The sequence below is a fragment of the Camellia sinensis genome, chromosome 4 (assembly GCF_055761805.1).
Source record: "Camellia sinensis isolate YWXY chromosome 4, ASM5576180v1, whole genome shotgun sequence".
Classification (NCBI taxonomy): domain Eukaryota; kingdom Viridiplantae; phylum Streptophyta; class Magnoliopsida; order Ericales; family Theaceae; genus Camellia; species Camellia sinensis.
In genome coordinates, this window is record NC_138964.1 from 66,103,571 (window position 1) to 66,126,158 (window position 22,588).

The 22,588-nt window shown below is 39.9% G+C and overlaps 1 protein-coding gene across 1 annotated transcript in view; it reads right to left on the minus strand.

Moving 5' to 3' along the window:
• LOC114266517 (dicer-like protein 4) overlaps positions 1-22,588 on the minus strand; it is a 130,284-nt gene that overhangs the window by 100,006 nt on the left and 7,690 nt on the right. The window contains exons 3-8 of the mRNA XM_082925113.1: positions 9,079-9,189; positions 3,033-3,173; positions 2,844-2,916; positions 1,702-1,742; positions 1,320-1,463; positions 1,107-1,235 (exon numbers count right to left, since the gene is read on the minus strand). Coding sequence (XP_082781239.1) covers positions 1,107-1,235; positions 1,320-1,463; positions 1,702-1,742; positions 2,844-2,916; positions 3,033-3,173; positions 9,079-9,189 — 639 coding nt within the window. The remainder of the gene's footprint in view (positions 1-1,106; positions 1,236-1,319; positions 1,464-1,701; positions 1,743-2,843; positions 2,917-3,032; positions 3,174-9,078; positions 9,190-22,588) is intronic.

Genomic DNA, 22,588 nt, shown 5'->3' on the forward strand with positions numbered 1-22,588 from the left:
CTAGCAATCCTATTGGGACAACAAACAGCAAGAAGCCAAGAGATGAACAATAAGCAAAAAGAGACAAAGAACAAGACACTGCCGTGTCAGCCAAAAAAGGAAAAAGAAGAAGCCAATCTACCTGGTCTAGAGCCTTCAAAAGATAATTCTAGACCAATAGTTTCTTTACTTTTAAAATGTGGAGTACCGACAGCTCTACTCATTTTCTCTACTTCAACTAGCACTCAATACAACTCAACTTTAGGCAGGAGCCCAACAGCACCTCAAATATAGTTATTTTGGGCAAGGGGCCAATTTAGTTTGCATTGGCTGATATTCATGTTTGGACATGATCCGAAGGAAACAAGCATCAAGCTAATTCATCTTCATGTTCGGGGAGTGTAATGTATGAAGAAAAAAGTGAGAAATAAAATAAAAGACCTACTTACTCCTGAAAAAGATAAAAAATTAATTCTTGCTCTTAAATATAAAAATAAAATAAAAACTTGACTGTGTCATGCCGTAAATTTTTAAAACCATCATGTCAATGTGTCCATGTCATGTTGTGCCCATGTCCATTATTATCCAACCTGAATTTTAGACTCCAGGTCTTGAAGTATGAATTGTAGTGGGACGGAGTAAGAACAACAATTTATTCATCCTTTTGTTAAATTAGCGTCCGATCTCCACTACCTCACCCAAGCTCTAATCCTTGATGAAATTTGTCTTCTCTTGCTGCATTAAGCACCTTTGAGAGAATATTTCTTTTATTTATAAGTAAAATGTAAAACTAATTAGAAAAAGAGGCACCAAGGGAGCACCATCCGTATACACTGAAGGGGAATCAAAGCCAAACCTAAATCATTGACAACAAACTTGAAAACATTTGTAAGTTGTAACCATAACAGAAAGTCAATGCTCAAAGAATCAGCTTCAAACGGCAACATGAACAAAGCATGTTATCCAAACGAAGGTGATGAGATGAAGCAGCAAAGTATCTCTGCCTCACATTGACATGTTGAGAAACTAGTGGTTTTAACTATGGAGTACATAAAAGAAATATTTAAACAAAAATTGTGTGAATATCAGAACAGCCATTACAAAAAATCAATGCTGCAATAGCATACCTGAAATGCGCCCCAAACGCCAAGATTTTCCAGACAAAATATCAGATAGTTGTGCAGTCTCCAGAGCATCTTCTTGGTGCTCTTAAGGCTTCCAAGATCATCAGTCTTCGTGCTCAATGTTGACACAAACTGCTCATTATGCAAGTAGCAACAAGTGAAAGTATGTTCAAATGCCATGAAGTTTACAAATGAACAATGTCGTCACAGCTTTACCTGGTGTTTTATCTCCTCAAGATTCTTATAGTAAATCATATGAGGAGAAGATGAGTTGCTCACGCAAGGACCATAATAATATATTTTAAACTTAGGAGATGCAACGAATTGTTCCAACTCTTCCTTGTCCTCAACAGAATAAACCTATGAAATAAGTGAGAAAACTTAAAAAAATTAACTTCAGATATAAAAAGAATAAAAAATGAAACACCAACATTTGCATATCGACATCTTAATTTCCTGGTGAAAGCAAACCAAGCTAGAGCTTGGTTAATAAATGAAACAACTCTTCATTCACATATATCAAAAAATGAAAAGGAAAAAAAAAAAATTGCATTGACCCAAAGTTTTCCCAAACTTCTCAGCAGCATCCACAACCCACCTTAGAGTGAAGTAAGGTTTCAAGAGTATTTATGGAAGCACCTGAAATAGTAACATGGCAACATGAAGTCTACAATATCAGTAAGAAAATACATAAGTTACAAATGACACAGACATTAGTTTATAAGCATAATGGAGAATGACAGTAACAAGTAATTATCATTTGCTAAACTCGAAGTACTGAACAACAATGGTCCATTAAACAATTGAAAGACATAGCAATAACTTTGATATTGGTCATGTAACAAGGGAAGTTCTTTTTTCTTTTTTTATCCCCATAATAAACATACCCTGTAGGCGTGCTAGGCTCACACTCTCTATCAATGGACAAGTTTCAAACTTCATTAATATAGGTGTGTTAAGTTACCAATTCTCCCAAAAGCCTAAGCTGTTAGGAAATGGACCCAACAATGTATATCAAGCTATCTAACACCTTCCCTCACGTGCAACCCCGTCTTACACATGGAGATACAAACAGAGAACCAAACAAAAAGAGAAGCAAACAACTAAACAACCAAACACAGAAGAAGAAATCAAACCGGGAAAGAATACGAAATGCCAACGGAGAGACTTGAAATCAAATTAAATTAAAACTTATGAATAAATAAAATTTACAAAATCTTCAATTTCCTTATATCCAACGCCTTTCCATTCCCCATAGGCATTGAAATCAAATAATATTCAAGATCAAGAAGACAATTGCTGCCACCTCGTAGTCACAAAAATATTGAATTGATTGTGTAACAACAAAATAAAGTTAACTTCATGGAGGCTCTAGAAAAATAATGCTTTGAGAACAAAGTGATTAATTTAAAAGGACACAAAGTCACAAAGCACAAACGACACCAATGCAATGCAAGTATAGTTTTCCATGTGACATTAAACACAGTAACACATCTTTTCATTCACATTAGAGAATGAACCATATTTTCAGTTCATTTTGTTCCAAATTTGCAGCATAAAACACCTTGAAGATATTGTCAGCCACTTCAGCTTTCTTGTTACATTACATGCTAAACTTATAATTGTAACCATTGCAAGCTTGATATATGAAGATAATTTGACCATGTTTAGGCCTCTAGAATTGCAAAATTATTTCTAGACATGGGTATGCACACACACGCACACACACTCTTTCATTACCTTTCCCCAACTTTGGAGATGCAGTCATACCAAATATACGGGGAAGTTTTGAGGCATCATTTTTGTAAAAGACCTACAATATTGCCAGAAGAATATGCATGTCAAACAAAACCAACCAAAAGGAAGTGAAGATGAAGAAGTGGATAGAAAGAAGCAATAACTGCAAGATATTTTTGAGTGGTTTATTACTTTCATGATTTCTGCATAAGGATGATCACTGTTAAGTTGTGCATGATGGCACTCGTCAAATATTAGAAGTGCAATTAGCTCAATCTTGATGAAGCAATGGCAGAGTTTACGAAATAGTAGTTGAGGGGTCATAACAAAAACCTGCACCAAAAGTATGACAATGAATTAACCATGATAACTATACTACTACATTGGCATAACTTCTATAGTGAACTAACCATGAGAGAATCCAGCTTACTGAAATCATGGCATGTTGTTAATATAACAAAAATTACTTAGCAGATACCTTTTGCACAGCTTGTAGAAGGTAACATATAATTGTTAATTTTAGAAGAGAAAAAGTTAGGGTATGAGTGGTTTATCATACCCTTTTATATTAAATCATAAACATAAGTTAAGGCCTAAATAAAGGCCCCTTACAGCAAATAAAGAGGCTGAATGAGAATAAAATAGGAAATATCCTAACACATTCTAACACTCTCCCTCAAGCTGGTGTGAAAATATCTCTCATGCCCAACTTGTTGAGAATGTCACGGAATGGTTTAATCCCTAATCCTTTGGTAAGAACATCAGCCAATTGATCCTCAGACCGCACGAAAGGCATACATATAGTGCCACTAGTAAGCTTTGCCTTGATAAAATGCCGATCAATCTCCATATGCTTGGTCCGATCATGCTGAACTGGATTGTGGGCTATATTAATGGCGGCCTTATTGTCACAGTATAGCCTCATAGAATCTGTCTGATGAATCCCCAAATCCCGCAATAATAATCTAATCCATAAAAGCTCACACACACCTTGAGCCATAGCTCTGAATTCGGCCCTGCACTAGACCGCGCAACAACATTTTGTCTCTTGCTTCTCCAAGTAACTAGATTTCCTCCAACGAAGGTACAATAGCCAGAGGTGGATCTTCTATCAGTTACTGAGCCAGCCCAATCAGCATCTGTATATGCCTCCACACTGAGATGACCATGTTTTAAGAAATAAAGACCCTTTCCCGGAGAAGATTTCAAATATCTCAGAATCCGCATAACCGCCTCTAAGTGAGTTGCACGTGGAGCATGCATAAACTGACTAACCATACTCACTGCAATAGCAATATCAGGCCGCGAATGGGATAAGTAAATAAGCTTACCCACTAGTCTCTGGTATCTCCCCCTGTCTACAGGCTCGCCTCCTTGATCCACACTAAGCTTTAGTCCGAGCTCTAGTGGTGTATCACATGCTTTACTTCCAAGCATTCCCGTTTCTTTTAGCAAATCAAACACATACTTTCATTGACATATGAAGATACCATCTTTGGACTGAGCAACCTCAATGCCTAGAAAGTACTTCAAGTTGCCTAAGTCTTTGATTTCAAACTCATTAGCCAAATACTCCTTTAACCGAGGAACCTCCTCAACATCATCTCCTGTGAGTACAATATCATCCACATAGACAATGAGGGCTGTCGTTTTACCATGTGAGGAGTGTTTCACAAACAAAGTATGATCAACTTGACTCTGTTTGAAACCATATCTCAGCATGGCCTAAGTAAACCTCTCAAACCAAGCCCTAGGACCATAAAGTGACTTGCGTAACCGGCACACCTTTCCTGTGGTTTTAATATCCCCAAAGCCTGGGGGAATGTCCGTGTACACTTCTTCTGCCAGATCTCCATGGAGGAAAGCATTTTTCACATCAAATTGATGGAGAGACCAGTCAAGATTAGAGGCAAGGGAGAGGACTCTGACATAATTCATCTTAGCAACCAGTGCAAATGTCTCCTGGTAGTCTACTCCATAAGTCTCAGTAAAACCCTTGGCCACCAATCTAGCCTTGTAACGTTCAATTGAACCATCGGCTTTGTGCTTTACAGTGTACACTCACTTACATCCAACAGGTCGTTTGCCCTTAGGTAACGCAGCTAATTCCCAAGTGCCATTTTTAGCAAGCGCTCTCATCTCCTCCATCATGGCATATGCTTCCACTCAGGAGTAGAAAGAGCATCCTGAAAATTGAAAGGAAGACTCACAGAAGAAACTTTAGACAGAAAAACTTTATAGGAAGAAGACCGAGTAGTGTAGGAGACAAAATGAGAAATAGGATGTTGAGTACACGACCTAACCCCCTTCCTTATAGCAATGGGTACATCTAGATCAGAAAGAATTGAGTTACCGAGAGGTTCACCAGAAGGAGAGGATTCTGGACACTCATCAGAAGAAGATAGTAGTGGAGAATCCGAATTGGTCTCTTGTACCCCAGTAACTTTCTGTCTACCCTTGTCCCTGACATACACTTTGCCGTCTTTCACTGCAGATGGAAAGTCAGCATTCTCAGATGGAGAGTCAGCATTCTCAATAGTTGGGTCATCAGTAATAATAGTCTCAGGAGTCGCAATAACTGATGGTGATGGTAGTGATACAGGAGTCTCTTCACACCAAGGCTCCCCCTGAAGAGATGACAGGGACACCGGGAAGGAGAGAAAGTAGGACTGAGATTTAAAGAAAGACACATCCATAGAGACAAACCATTTGCGAGAGGGGGGATAATAACACGTGTAGCCCTTTTGAGTGGCGGAGTAACCCAGGAAGACACATCGAAGAGACCGAGGATCCAACTTATTACGGGTAGGAGAATGGTTATGAACAAAGCGCACATACCCAAAGGTTTTGGGAGGAATGGAGAAGGCAACAAAAGCTTGGAAGCCGAACAAAACCTGAAGAGGAGTTTGTTATGAAGAACCTGGGTAGGAAGCCGATTGATGAGGAAGGCAGCAGTGAGAACTGTTTCCCCCCAATAGGATCGAGGAACGCGCATTTCAAAGGATAAACAACGCGCAATATCAAGAAGATGCCGGTTTTTACGCTCGGAAACATCATTCTGTTGAGGGGTATTGGTACAAGAAGTTTGATGAATAATACCATGAGTGACAAAATAGCTGGCAAGTCTAGAATCAATGTATTCCCCCCCATTATCAGAACGCAAAATTTTGACAACTGCCCCAAATTGAGTGCAAAGAATTTTATGAAAATTTTGAAACACAGAAAATACCTCACATTTGTCCTTCATAAGATACACTCGGGTGGTCCTAGAACAATCATCAATAAAGGTGACAAACCATCTTTGACCCTTTAAAGACACAAAACGAGAGGGACCCCATACATTAGAATGAATTAAAGAAAAAGGAACTAAACTTTTATTAATAGAAGGAGCGAAAGAAGCTCTGTGTTGTTTGCCAAGTTGACACGACTCACAATGAAACTCAGAAACATTATTTTTCAAAAAAACAAAGGGAAAAAGATGCTTAAGTAACAAAAAGATGGATGCCCAAGACGGCAGTGCCACAGCCAGATGTCTTCCTTGGTAGATGGAAACTGAATGGATGAGTGAGCCAGCTTGTCTGCTTGATCCAAGATATAGAGACCATTTTCGTGTCTACCACTGCCAATCATCTTCCGCGTGATAAGATCCTGAAATAGGCAATGATCAGGGAAAAAGGTCACACTACAATTTAAGTCCCTAATAATACGACTCAAAGACAAAAGATTAACACTAAAATTGGAAACATGTAGGACAGAAGATAAAGGAAGAGAAGCAGTGACATGAATTAAACCTTTCCCAGACACAAAAGAAATAGTACCATCAGCAATTCGAACTTTATCCTACCCTGAAGAAGGGGTATACGTGGAGAACAAATCAGAAGAACCAGACATGTGGTCGGAAGCACTAGAATCGATAATCCAAGATAACGTTTGATGAGAGGGGAAAGCACTTGTAGAAGAAGCTAAGCTACTTGACTGGACAATATTACCTGAAGATGAACTAGAGGCCCGACGGTCTAGCAAGTGGCGAAGAGCAACCTCCAACTCAGAAATAGAAAACCCCGAGATATCAGCAGATGAATCAACTGGAGCTGTGGACTGTGGCTCAACTGCATCAGAATGATGGGCTCGACATTGGGCCCATGGCCTCGAGACTGTCCGGAGCGACCGCCTCGAGAACCAGAACGGTCTCCACGAAATGTGACGAGTGTGGCGAAAGCGACGACAAAAATCACAGAAGAGAGTATCCTTCTCAGAAGGAGGACGAGAACCACGATCCCCATCTCGAGAGGGGGCAGAAACTAGGGCAGATCGATCAGAAGAGGCCGATGGAAGCATAGCAGAACGACGACTCTCCTCATTCTGCACATAAGCAAACGCTTCTTGGAGAGAAGGAAGAGCATCCATACCATGCACACGACTCCCAACAGGATCAAACTCCATATTCAAACCTTCCAAAAACTTGAAGACCCGCACTTGTTCAACAAATTTCCGGTAACCAGCAGAATCTGTGGGACAGACAGGCTTGTAGTCCTGAAGATGATCAAGTCGCTTCCACCCATTGCTAAGGAAAGTAAAATACTAGAGAATAGTCATCTCACCCTGAATGGACCGGTCAATAGAGCGTCGCAACTCAAAAGTTTGTGAGAAATTACCTTTGTGGGAATACGTAGTGGCCACAGCCTCCCAAATATCCTATGCTGTGTCCATAGACAAGTATCCCTCACCGATCTCCAAAACCATAGAGTGTATCAACTAACCCATGATAAGAGAATTGATAATCTCTCACTGATCATAACCTGTATCAGTGATACTGGGAGCCTGAACACGCCCATCAACATATCCCATCTTCCCTTTACTCTTCAAAAATATAGTCAAACTCTGTGACCAGCTAGATAGTTTTGACCATTAAAGAGAGAGGTGGTGATTTTCTGGCCAGGGTGGAGAGAATCAGTCATCGAAGTAGTCAAAACAGGACTCGCGCCCTGTGTAGCAGGCTGCGAAGTAGTAGACTCACTAGTCAATTCGGCCATAAAGACGTCGCGACGAAACCCTCACAAACACACCCAGAGTGAATCACAAACCCGAAAGATGGGAGAATATAATAATGAATTTAAAATAAATTTAAGAGAACATTATTTTTTTTCCTTTATTTATTTATGTATTTTTTATTTTTATTTTTAGTAGACCGTCAGAGAGAGATTAAGAAGAGGAGATTACAGACTAAGATAAACTTACATATTATGAAGACACAGAGAGAGATGAAGACGAAAGAGTTACATGTAGAGACCGAGAGAGAGAGATGTCGACGAAGACAGACCACAGAGCTCCAAGCCAGCTGACGAGCCCTAGGGTGCTGGCGAAGCTCTAGGGGTTGCGGCTGTGCCTTCGACTGGAGTTGTGACTCCGACTGGGGCTGTCGAAACCCTAGGTGCCTTCAACTGGGGCTGTCTGAACCCTAGGTGGCTTCGCCTAGGGCTTGCGGGCTGAGGTGGTGGTGCTGCGACCTCGCCTGGGGCTTTCGGGCTGAGGTGGTGGTGCTGTGGCTTCGCCTGGGGCTTTCGGGCTGAGGTGGCGGTGCTGTGTTGACGCTGTGGTGGTACAGCTAGGTTTTTTTTTTTTTTTTTCTTCTTCTAGTTCTGCTCTGATACCATGTTAATTTTAGAAGAGAAAAAGTTAGGGTATGAGTGGTTTATCATACCCTTTTATATTAAATCATAAACATAAGTTAAGGGGATAAAGGGTCACTGCTGTGCGTGAAGCACAACAGTGACTGTGGTGCCTCCATTTGAGGTGCATTATGGCCTTATTTTTGTGATCCAAACCGTCCATTTTGTAGAGTTTGTTGAGTACTTCATGCCTACCAAAAATCATATTAATCGGATATCAACAACTATATGATTGATAACCAAAAAAATAAATAATAAGTTTTATTTTGAGAAATAACATAAATAATATGCAATTCGATCATATAGTTGTTGATATCCGATTAATATGATTTTTGGTAGGCATGAAGTACTCAACAAATCCTACAAAATGGACGGTTTGGATCATAAAAATAAGGCCATAATACACCTCAAATGAAGGCACCACAGTCACTACTGTGCCTCACGCACAGCAGTGACCCCTTATCCAAGTTAAGGCCTAAATAAAGGCCTATTATAGCAAATAAAGAGACTGAATGAGAATAAAATAGGAAATATCCTAACACATTCTAACAATAATCACTGTAACTAACCTCGTATTCTTCCATCTCTTTTTCCCAATCATGATGTCTCTTCAAACGCTTAGAACTTCCACAATACGTCCCAACTTTAAAATCAGTGGAGCCTTGTATAACTTTTGCTTGCTGCAAAACAATACATTTTTAAAAAAAAAGTAAAAACCACTAACAATAAGTAGATAATTATACCCTTAAAATCAAGTTTTCGAACAAATAAATATAGATAGTTTGTAAATCAGAAAATAACTCAATAGAAATAAATAAACTAAAACAAAATATTCATAAGAAGCTTGATCATGCCATATAAATCAAATGCTTGCTTTAGTACTGATCCTTGATAAACCAAATTGTTTCCCAGCCTCTGACTTCAACAAAGACAAAGCATCAACCAAAAACAAATAGTTATTCAAAACATATTCCAACTTATTTATGCTGATTAGTTTAAAAGAGAATAAAAAAAAATCATAGCACAAACAAAAACACATACTTCCATAGAGAGCGATGAAGTGATATATATATAGAGAGAGAGAGGTAATAATAAACATTCTTTGACCGAGCACAATTCATCACATAAATAAATCTTTTAAAGCTTATTTGGCATGAGACTCAGAGAAGTTTATGTAGAATTTGATATACTTAAGAAAGGAGTCCATTCTAGAAATGTTGAATTAGAACAATTAAGAGTTCAGGAATTGAGCTTCAGCCCTCTGTCGTCAATACAATTGGGTAGAGTTAAGTTTCAGTTGTCATCATGTGCTTTTACACTTCAGGTGGATCTATGAAAAGTGCTATTTACTCTGTGTGTGTGTGTGTGTGTGTGTGAGGGGGGGGGGGGGGGGAGGGGGGAAGGGGAGGTAATAACACTCTCCAACCATAGTCTATGCCAATGGCACACTTCACCAAATAAATAAATCATGTAAGGCTTAGTTCACATGGGACTCAACAATTTTATATGGAAATTTGATGTTGGACCATTGATGCAGGACTAGAAGAAATGAAAGCAAAAATAAAAAGGAAGAAGAAGAACAAAAAAACAAACAAACAATAGTAAACTATTAGAATAGTATATTATTAGTTGGGTCATTATTCTATGCCTTAGGGCTCCCTTGTAATTATTAATCTTCATTAATATAAAAAGGAGATGATATCACAATCATTCCCTAGTCTTTTTTCTCTTCTCTAAAACTACATGGTATCAAAGCCAACTCACCTCATTCTTTGTTAGCCACCCCAGCCTCAGCCGACAACCTTCTCCCATCACCCACCCCAGTCGTTAGCCCTATAATCCACCCAACACCAACCGACACCTCTTCTCCCTTTTCCGACCTACCTTGGCTGATTTCGGGCCACACCCATGTTGTTTTAGGGGCCGCGGCTCACCAGCAGTGCTTCGATCAGATTCACGACTCACCCGCTGTTCTCTTTTAGGCCTGTTGGTAGCCCTAGATTACTCTTCTAGGTCTGTCGACCCTCCTGGCCGTCCCGTAGAACACTTCCGGTCAACTCCTTGCTCAATCCGACTCCTTCTGTATCGACTAAAAAAATGCTAATAAGTTTTTTAATTCTTTAATTTTCTTAGTGGTCATCATGCTCGTATTCCTCCACCTTCCGAGTTTGTGATTGGCACTAGTTTTGTTGAGGCACTAGTTTTGTTGAGGGTTCGGTAATATAGTATCCATAGCAGATTTCACCAGTGTGTCCACTACTTAGAAACCTCGGAGTGAGAGTTCCATTATACCTACCACTATGATTGATAACCCCAACCCTAGTCTTAAAATCACCACCTGTCTATTTACTGGTCAGAACTATCTAGCGTGGTCGCAGAGTTTAACTATTTTTTTGAAAAGCAGAGGGAAGATGGGGTATGTTGATGGCAGGATACAGGCACCCAGCACTACTGACCCGGGTTATGACCAATGGGAGATTACCAACTCTTCGATTATGGATTGGCTTATTCATTCGATGGTACCAAAAATTGGTGAGGGCTACTTGTCTATGGAGACTGTCCAGGATATTTGGGATGTTGTGGCTACCACCTATTCCCGCAAAAGGACTTTCTCACCGGTATTTGAGTTGCGCCGCTCTATTGAGAGCTCTGTTCAGGGAGAGCAGACTATTCTTCAGTACTTCACCTTTCTCACCAACGGCTAGAAACACCTTGATCACCTGCAAGACTATAAGCTTGTTTGCACTGCTGATTCAGTAGGGTACAGGAAGTTCATTATACAAGAAAGGGTCTTCAAGTTTCTAGCAGGTCTCAATGTGGAGTATAATCTGATTCGGAATCAGGTTCTGGGTATAGACACTCTTCCTTCACTTCAGGAGGCATTCGCCTATGTACAGAATGAGGAGAGTCACCTGTCTGCGATGATGTCACATGTCTCTACTAACCGCTCAGCATTACTGTCTACCCCTAGAGATGGCCTTAACTTGACTCCCATTCCTCTGTCTGCCGCCAAAGAGTCTGTATTCTATGATTACAGTCGCAAGCCACGGCAAACTCGTGAGACGTGTTGGAAGCTTTATGGGACTCCATCCAGGAGTCGAGGTGATCGGTCTGGTTCTAGAGGAGGTTGGTCAGGCCAGTTTAGAGGACGTGGCTCTCAACCACGGGCTCATCAGTGTAGTACCGTTGATACACTTGATTCTACTTCTACTTCCGTTGGCCAAGTTTTTGATGGTCTCTCTGGCATGACTACTCATGAGTTTGAGGATGTTCTGCATCACTTGCTAGACCGCCAGTCTTTTGCTGCTTTTAGTACATCTTCCTCGTCGTTTTCCCGCTCAAGTAACTTAGCCTCTTCTCCTCGTGTTTTCCTTTCTCACAAGTCTCTGCCATGGATTATTGATTCTGGTGTCTCAGATCATATGTCTGAATCCTCTGACCTTTTCTCTGTCTATAAGCCCTCTTCAGGTCAGGACAAAGCTAGGATTGCAGATGGTACTGTTTCTTCTATTTCTAGGAAATATTTAGTCCATGTCACTCCTACCATATCTCTCTCTTCTGTTTTCCATATTTTCAATTTTTCTATTAACTTGCTATCCTTGAGTCGTATTACAAAGGATTTGAATTGTAGTGCGACTTTTTTTTTTCGTCTAATCATTGTCTTTTTTAGGACCTTGTCACGAGGAGGACGATTGGCAGTGGTAGTACAAAAAATGGTCTTTGCTTCCTGAATCAACCGGATAAGCTTGCTCATTCTTCCACCACGAGTCCTATTACCACAGATAATTTATGGTTGTGGCATTAGTGTCTTCGACATCCTTCTTTTTATTTACTTAAGCATTTATTTCCATCTATTTTTGCAAATAATAATGTGTTTGAGTTTCTTTGTGAGTCTTGTCAACTTGGAAAACAACACAGAGCCTCTTTTAATCCCAGTTTTAATAAAAGTTTAGTTCATTTTTCATTAATACATTCTGATGTCTGGGGTCCATCTCGTGTTGTGTCTATGAAAGATCATCGATGGTTTGTTACATTTATTAATGATTTTTCTCGTACTACTTGGGTGTATCTCCTAGGTTTTCTCTGTGTTCTGCACTTTTCATAAGATGATTTATACTTAGTTTGGGGCCACTGTCAAAATCTTCCGTTCTGATAATGAGGGTGAATACATAGATTCTGAGTTAGGGCAATATTTTTCTGCTCATGGCATTATCCATTAAACCTCTTACACCAATACCCCTCAACAAAATGGGGTGGCGGAACACAAGAATTGTCATTTTCTTGACATGGCTCGGGCATCTGTTTTTCTATGAGTGTGCTTCGGTCCTATTGGGGCGACGCTGTTCTCACCGCTGCCCATCTTATTAATCGTCTTCCTACCCAGGTCTTGCACAAACAAGCTTCCTTTCAAGTTCTTCTAGGTTCCGAATCCTTATTTTTCATTCCTCAAAATATTTGGTTGTATTTGTTTTGTCCACAATCACTCTCCTACTTGCGATAAGTTGGACCCTCGCTTCCTCAAATGTATTTTCATTGGATACTCTTCTACTTAAAAAGGGTATCAGTGTTATCACCCTCCTTCTCGTAAGTGGTTTGTGTCCATGGATGTCACATTCTTTGAGTCCCAATCCTATTGCTTGTCCTCTCCAGTGTCATAGTCCTCCCTTCAGGGGGAGCCTTGGTGTGAAGTAATGCCTGTGATTCCTATGGTGGAACTAGTTATTCTTGCACCACCACCTCTTGCTAAGACTATAGAACCCAATGTCACCAAGGATAAGGAATGACAAGTTTATGGCAGGTCTCAATGTGAAGTATGATCCAGTTTGAAGTCGGGTTCTAGGTATAGACACTCTTCACTTCAAGAGGCATTCGCCTATGCACAGAATGAGGAGAGTCACCGGTCTACTATGGTGTCACTTGTCTCTACTAATCGCTCAACATTGTTGACTACCCCTAGAGATGGTTTCAACCTGACTCCCAGTTGTTGGTCTTCTTTGAGTCCCAGTCCTATATGTTGTCTTCTCCGGTGTCACATTCCTCCCTTCAAGGGGAGCCTTAGTGTGAAGTGATGCTTGTGATTCCTATGGAGGAACAAGTTGTTCTAGCACCGCCACCTCTTACTGGGACTACAGAACCCAATGTCACCAAGGATAGGGAAGAGCGAGTTTATGTCAAGTACAAAGACAGACAGAAAGTTAACTGGATACAAGAGACCACTTCTGCTCACCCACTGCCATCTCCTGCTTCTGATGAGAGTCCAGGTAACTTTGAATCTCTTGAGTCCACTGATCTTGATACTCCTATTGATCTTGATGTTCCTATTGCCAAAAAAAAGGGTGTGAGATCTTGTACTCAACATCATATCTCAAATTTTGTATCCTACTCTCATTTGTCGTCCTCATATAGAGCTTTTGTGTCAAATATTTTCTCTGTTAGCATTCCTAACCATTTTTAGGATGATCTTGCTACCTCTGAGTAGAAACTTGCCATGATTGAGAAAATGAAAGCACTTTAGAAGAATGACACTCAGGAATTGACTGAGTTACCAAACGGCAATCGACCTGTGAAATGCAAATGGGTGTATACTGTGAAACACAAAGCAGATAGTTCTATTGAGCGTTACAAGGCTAGACTTGTGGCAAAAGAGTTCACTCAAACATATGGCATTGACTATCAAGAGGCCTTTGCACCCGTGGCTAAGATGAATTCAGTTAGAGTATTTCTCTCTCTAGCAACTAATCTAAATCGGCCACTTCATCAGTTTGATGTAAAGAATACCTTTCTCCATGGTGATTTAAAAGAAGAGGTATATATGGACATTCCTCCTGGTTTTGAGGATCATCAGACAGAGGGTAAAGTATGTCAGCTTCGGAAGTTATTATATTGTCTCAAACAGTCCCCAAGAGCTTTGTTTGAGAGATTCACTCAGGCTATGCTTAAATATGGCTTCAAACAGAGTCAAGTAGATCACACCTTATTTGTGAAACATTCATCACGTGGTAAAACTACAATGCTCATTGTTTATGTGGCTGACATAGTTCTTACAGGTGATGATAGTAAGGAAATACTTCTGTTGAAGAAATATTTAGCAAGTGAGTTTGAAATCAAAGACTTGGGGAACTTGAAGTATTTTCTAGGAATTGAAGTTGCTCGCTCCAAAGAAGGGATATTTATCTCACAGAGGAAGTATGTGCTTGACATGTTGAAGGAAACTGGGACGCTTGGTTGCAAGGCCTGTGACACGCCACTGGAACCCAATCAGAAACTAGGGGATGATGAAAGAGGAGCAGCTGTTGATAGGGGGAGCTATCAGCGATTAGTAGGTAAGCTCATTTACTTATCTCACTCCTATCTTGATATTGCTGTTACTATCAGTGTGTTTAGCCAGTTTATGCATGCTCCTCATCAGATTCACTTCGAGGCTATCATAAGAATTTTGAGGTACTTGAAGTCTGCTCCTAGTAAAGGTCTTTATTTTTCAAAGCATGATCATCTTCGTGTGGAAGCCTATACAGCTGCTAACTGGGCTGGATCAATAACTAATATGAGATCGACTTCAAGGTATTGCACCTTTGTTAGAGACAACCTAGTTACTTGGAAGAGTAAAAAATAAAATGTTGTTGCCAGGTTAAGCGCAAAAACTGAGTTTAGAGCTATGGCACAAGGGGTGTTTGAGCTCGTATGGATCAAGTTATTGTTGAGTGATTTAGGTATTGATCAGACGGATTTCATGCGTTTATAATATGATAATAAGGCCGCCATCCACATCGCTCACAATCCGATTCAACATGACGGAACAAAGCATCTTGAGATTGATCGCCACTCCATAAGCAGAAACTCACTAGCGGCACAATATGTATTCCATTTATACAGTCTGGTGAACAACTCGCTGACATCCACACCAAGGGAGTTGGGAGTAAGCCATTGCATGACATCCTAGGTAAACTGGGCATGAGAGATATCTTCGCACCAGCTTGAGAGGGAGTGTTAGAATAGTATATTATTAGTTGGGTTATTATTCAATTGTAATTATTCTATGCCTTTGGGATTCCTTGTAATTATTAATCTTCATTAATATAAAAAGGGGATGATATCACAATCATTCCCTAATCCCTTTTCTCTTCTCTAAACCTACAAAAACTCTCTCAATTCAAGGTTATTCTCAATATCAATATCAATATCAAGTCAAGTCTACTAATTCCATTACATAACAGCCTACTTATAGGCATAAAAAAAAACCCTAATTAAAGTTATCAAAAATAAAAACTACAAATAATTAAATCCTAATGCCAATGGCCTTCGGCCAAATGGCATTACCCCAACACTCTTGTATAAGAGGTTTGAGGTTCAAATTCCCCTCCTTTGCTTTAATATCATGTTCTTATAATGAAATGTTAAAAATAATAATTAAATCCTAATAAAATTTTAAAACCTAATAAATATAAAATCATTCCAAAATAAATCATTATATACCTAAACTTCAATTTAACTGCATCCAATGCCTTTATGATCCCAATCATTTCTATCCACAAAGCAAAACTCTCCTCAAAAGAGTTGAAAAAGTGAATTACTCCAAGTATAGACAAGAACATGTGACAATAAATACACAGAGACACTGATATGTAAGACACGATACGTGGGAGACATGCACAAAATATATAATTTTATATATTAATTATATGTCATAAATATGAATAATTTATTTAGAGATAATAATAAAATAGGGTAACATTAATTTCTAAAATTTAAAGGAGAGGGGATTAATATTAATAAGTATAAATCTACAGTGTTTTCTTTATCATTAGATCCTAAATAATTTTGTCCAAACTCATAATATGTTAGCATATATGTATCTAAGAAATGTACAAGTATCCAAAGCATGTCCGAGTGAATTTTTTTTAAAATAATAGGACACATTTGGACATGTGTCCAATGCTTGACAGAAGAGTCTTGATGACACGCCACCTTAGAAGTGTTTGTGCTTCCAAGGAATGAAGCTCACGCTAGTGAAGCACTTCCTCAATCATGATAGCATCATAGCATGTAGACGGTGAAATGCTTCCTCATAAAAATTTCCACATAAGAAAACGATGTCTTCACTCTGATAGCACTAATATACATATGAGCTCTGGTGGTGGAAAAATATTCACTCCTATAGAAACATCAACAAAGGAAATAGGAGGTTCCGAAGTGTGTTGATCAAGGAGCATACCATCTATTTTGAAATTTGACCAATATTTAAATTTAAAGAAAGATCAGTAAAATGTACATGTCAACATTCAAGAATTGCTAAAACATGCACAAGAGATGTCAATGTGAAATATTTAATTACACTAGACATTTGAGGCAACAAAGGGAGAAAGGACCATTATTCTCATTTACAGTTGCCAATGATACTAAATTTCTTATTGAAGCCTTCTTACTTATAATTGGTACAACTTGAAGATAAAAAAAATTTGCCCAATTTAATTCCCATTAGATTGTTACACAGTCTTGGATAGAATTCAACCCTAAAAGCTAGCCATTGAGGTGAGGGTGCCCTCACACTTATATACTTCACATTACTTTATTACCTAGGCACCTATAAAGCATGGACACTCCAAAATTGGTATCGTGGTAGTGTCCAACACGCGGACACACCGGGGACACGGGGACATGCCGGGGACACGTACGGGACACACCAAATGGCGTGTTCCTTTAATTTAATTATTTTTTTGTAGGGGACACGGCGGGGACACTCGTGTCCCCATCGGGACACGGCAGAGCTCACTTTTTTCTTTTTTTCTTTTCTCTCTTATTTAGTGCTTTTATGAAGAATATTGTTGGATGTTGAATGTTTTTCCCTTCTCATCTTAGTTCTTGTTATCGTTTATTATGATTTTTTTGTGAATGGATGATCAAAAGAATGAAAAAAATTATTTGGCTTACCTATGAATGAGGTAGAGCCTTGTATTTATAATGAAACAATATTACAAAATAGGAAATGAAGATAAAAAAAGGTATTAAATATGTGATTTGACACAATCACAAATTTTATTCACACTACTATAATTACAATTCACTCTTTCCTAATTCCAAAACTACCATAATTATAATATCAATATTTCCTAATTCCAACACTCTCAAGCTGGTGTCAAGATATTCAATAAACGCAGCTTGCCGATAGAAGATTGGAGTAATGTTGGGCCTACAGACTTGGTGAACATATCTGCTAACTGCTAAGAAGAAAAGACAAAGAATGGTCTCACAATACCAATCCGAACCTTCTCTCGAATGAAATGTATATCAACCTCTATATGCTTAGTACGCTCATGTAGGACAGAATCAAAAGACAACATAATAGCAGATTTGTTGTCACAAAATAAAGAAGCAGGAGCAGTCTCCTCAAATCCTAACTCTGACAAAATAGAACGCAACCATAGAATTTCACAAGTGCCTTGTGTAGTTTTAGAGAAGAGAAAGAGTTAGGGAATAAGTTAGACTTCATTCCCTTTTATATTGATAATTGAGCAATTACAAGCATAATTCTGCAGAACCAAAAATAGAATAAATAAGAATACAATCAATTATTTCCTATTCTAATAATTTCTTATTCTAACAATTTCCTATTCTAACACTCCTCCTCAAGCTGGTGCGAAGATATCTCTCATGCCCAGCTTGTTGAGAATGCCATGAAAGGATTTGCTCCCTAGTCCCTTGGTAAGAACATCAGCTAGTTGATCCCCAGTCTTCACAAATGGAACACATATGGAGCCACTAGTGAGTTTTTCCTTGATGAAGTGTCTATCAATCTCCACATGCTTAGTTCTATCGTGCTAAACTAGATTATGAGCTATGTTGATTGCAGCCTTGTTATCACAATATAGTTGCATGGAGTCAATCTGATGAATTCCCAAGTCTCCCAACAATAGTTTAATCCATAGTATCTCACATACCCCCTGAGCCATAGTCTTGAATTCTGCCCTAGCACTAGATCGAGCAACCACATTATGTTTCTTGCTTCGCCATGTGACTAGGTTGCCACCAACATATGTACAGTATCCAGAAGTTGATCGTCTGTTAGTGACTGATCCTACCCAATCTGCATCAGTAAATGCTTCCATACTGAGATGGCCATGTTTTGAGAAGTAGAGACCCTTTCCAGGAGAAGACTTCAGGTATCTCAGGATTCTCATAACTGCATCTAAGTGAGAAGTTTTAGGAGCATGCATACACTGGCTCACCATGCTCACGGCAATGGCAATGTCTGGACGTGAGTGGGATAAGTATATGAGCTTGCCCACTAGTCTCTGGTATCTCCCCCATGTCCACTGGCTTTCCCTCTTGATCCTTACTAAGTTTCTGGCCTGGTTCTAGAGGTGTATCACATGGTCTGCCTCCAAGCAGTCTAATTTCCTTTAGCAAGTCAAGCACATACTTTCTCTGACATATAAAGATGCCATCCTTGCTCATGGCTACTTCAACACCTAAGAAGTACTTCAAACGACCCAAGTCTTTGATTTCAAACTCCTTGGCTAAGTATTCCTTCAACCGAGAGATCTCCTCAATGTTATCCCCTATCAGAACAATATCATCAACATGAACAATAAGAGCTGTGGTCTTACCATGTGAGGAGTGCTTCACAAACAAGGTGTGATTAGCTTGACTCTGCTTGAACCCATATTTCAGCATAGCTTGAGCAAACCTTTCAAACCAAGCCCTAGGGGACTGCTTTAGTCCGTAAAGCAATTTTCGGAACCTGCATACTTTACCTTTAGACTTAGCATCCGCAAAACCAAAAGGAATATCCATATAGACCTCTTCTGCTGGGTCTCCATGAAGGAAGGCATTCTTCACATCAAACTGATGAAGTGACCAATCCAAATTTGCAGCAAGAGAGTAAAATTTTCACAGAATTCATCTTAGCAACCGGTGTAAATGTCTCCTGGTAATCTACCCCATAAGTCTGAGTGAAGCCCTTAGCAACCAATCTTGCTTTATACTGTCCTATGAAACCATCTGCTTTGTGTTTTACCGTGTACACCCACTTACACCCAACTGGATTCTTACCTCTAGGTAACTCCACTAACTCCCAAGTGCCATTCTTGCTAAGAGCTCTCATCTCTTCCATCATGGCATGTTTCCATTCAAGAATAGAGAGAGCATCCTGAAAAGTGGTAAGTAGACTCACAAAAGACACTTTACACAGAAAGGCTTTATATGAGGGAGACAGATTAAAATAAGAGACATGATTAGTAATAGGATGCTGAGTACATGACCTAACTCCCTTCCCATTGGCAATGGGAACATCAAGATCTGAAACATCAGGAATAGGAGTACTAGAATTAGAATTACTTGGACTCGTAGGAGATGAGGTTGACTCTGGACACTTATCCGGAGAAGTTGGCAGTAGTAGAGCGAGAGTAGGCTCTTGCATCCAGATGACTTGCTTTCTGCCCTTGTCCCTGATATAAACTTTGTTTGCTACCTTGTCCTCAACAATTGTTGGCTCATTATCCTCTATCTGTGCAACCATCGGCGGAAGAGAAACAAGTGGAACGGGAATCTCTTCACACCAAGGCGCCCCCGGAAGAGATGACTGGGATACCGGAAAGTAAGGTTGAGACTCAAAAAACGTGACATCCATGGAGACAAACTATTTGCGAGTGGGAGGGTGATAACACTTGTAACCCTTTTGGGTGACAGAATAACCCAGGAAAACACACTTAAGTGACCGAGGATCCAATTTACCATGAGTGGGAGAATGATAATGAACAAAGCAAACACACCAAAGGTCTTAGGAGAAATGGAGAACCCGGAAGAAATAGACCTGAACAAAACTTGAACTTGAAGAGGTGTTTTTTTTTTAAGGACTTGGGTAGGAAGACGATTAATCAAATAAGCGGCAGTGAGAACCGCTTCCCCCCAATAGGATTGAGGAACCCGCATCTCAAAGGATAGACAACGGGCGACATTAAGGAGATGGCGATTTTTGCGTTCTGCAATACCATTTTGTTGAGGGGTATTAGTGCATGAAGTCAGGTGAAGAATGCCATGTGTGGCGAAATAAGTGGGAAGAGCAGAGTCAATAAATTCCCCCCATTATCAGAACGTAGAATTTTGACAACCGCCCCAAACTGAGTACAAACCATTTTATGGAAGTTTTGAAACATAGAAAAAACTTCACTTTTATCTTTCATCAAATAGACCTCAGTGGCCCTGGAACAATCATCTATGAAGATAACAAACCATATATGACCGGTTAAAGACACAAAATGGGATGGACCCCATACATCAAAATGAATCAAAGAAAAGGAAACTAAACTTTCATTAATAGAAGGAGCAAAAGAGGCTCTATGTTGTTTTCCAAGTTGACAAGACTCACATTGAAAATCTGACACATTATTTTTCTCAAAAACAGAGGGAAATAAATGCTTAAGTAATAAAAAAGAGGGATGTCCTAAGCGACGGTGCCATAGCCAAATATCTTCCTTGGTGGATGGTAACTGAATAGATGAATGAGCCAGCTTGTCGGCCTGATCCAGAATGTAAAGCCCATGTTCCTCGCTACCACTGCCAATCCTCTTCCTTGTAATAAGGTCATAAAAAAGACAATAATTAGGAAAAAAAAGTCACGCTACAATTTAAGTCACGGGTAACACGACTCAAAGATAAAAGATTAACACTGAAATTGGAAACATGGAGGACAAAAGACAAAGGAAAGGAAGAGGTGACATGAATTAAACCTTTCCCTAACACAGACGAAATGGTACCATCTGCAATACGCATTTTTTCTTGACCTGAGGAAGGGTTATACTCTGAAAATAAATTAGAGGAGCCAGACATGTGGTCGAAAGCACCGGAATCAATAATCTATGGTACAGTCGTATGAGATAGCAATCCACATGGGGAGGACGCCAAGTTACCTGAATTGGCAAAGGAAGAAGAGGGTGCACCTGTAGCAGAAGTGGAGGCTCAACGGTCTAGCAAATGGCGCAAGAGCAATCTCAAAATCCGAGGCAAATAACCCAAAAACATCAGCAACGGAGGAGACAACTGGAGATGAAGATGATGACTCAACAGTGTTTGAAAGATGGGCTCGTGCATTGGCCCCGCGGCCTCTAGTACCAGACTGACCCCCTCGAGTACCAAGATGGTCGCCTTGGCCACCAGAGGGAGTTCCATGCACCAGAGGGAGTTCCATGTAGCTTCCAACAAGTCTTTCGTGTGTGGCGAGGTCGACAACAGTAGTCACAATAAAGGTTATCCTTCTCAAAGGAAAGACGAGAACCACAAGTCACACGGTCGCCATCGCGAGAGGGTGCAAAAATCAGTAGTAGCAAAAGGAAGCATCGCAGAACGGCGACTTTCCTCATTCTGCACAAAAACAAAGGCTTCCTGGAGAGAAGGAAGCACATCCATGCCAAAGACTCTACTCCGAACCGTATCATACTCCACATTAAGGCCTTCCAAGAACTTGAACTCTTGAGCTACAAACTTCCGGTAACCAGCAGAATCAGTGGGACAGACAGACTTGTAATCCTGAAGGTGATCAAGCCGTTGCCACCCATTGCTAAGGAAGGTAAAATACTGGAGAATAGTCTGCTCACCTTGTACCTACCTTTCAATGGATCAACGTAACTCGAAAGCTTGTGAGAAATTCCCCTGCCTAGAGTAAGTAGTGGCTACGGCCTCCCAAATATCCTGGGCAGTGTCCATAGACAAGTAGCCCTCTCCAATCTCCGGAACCATAGAATAAGGGTTGGTTTGGGGTGTCCTAAAAAAGTGCACTTTTTGTCTTTTTACGAAAAGATGTGCAGAAAAGTAGAGAGGTGATGTGATGAAAAAAAGATAAAAAGATAAAAAGATGGATTATATAGGTTATGCCAAACAAGGCTTAAATCAACCAACCCATAATTAGAGAATTGGTATCTCCTACCAGTCATAATGAGGGTTGGTGATACTGGGTGCCTGAACCCGCCCATCAACATATCCCATCTTTCCCTTGCTCTTCAAGAAAATAGTCAGACTCTACGACCACGCGAGGTAATTCTGACCATTGACTAGAGAGGTGATGATTCTAAGGCCAGTGTAGAGGGT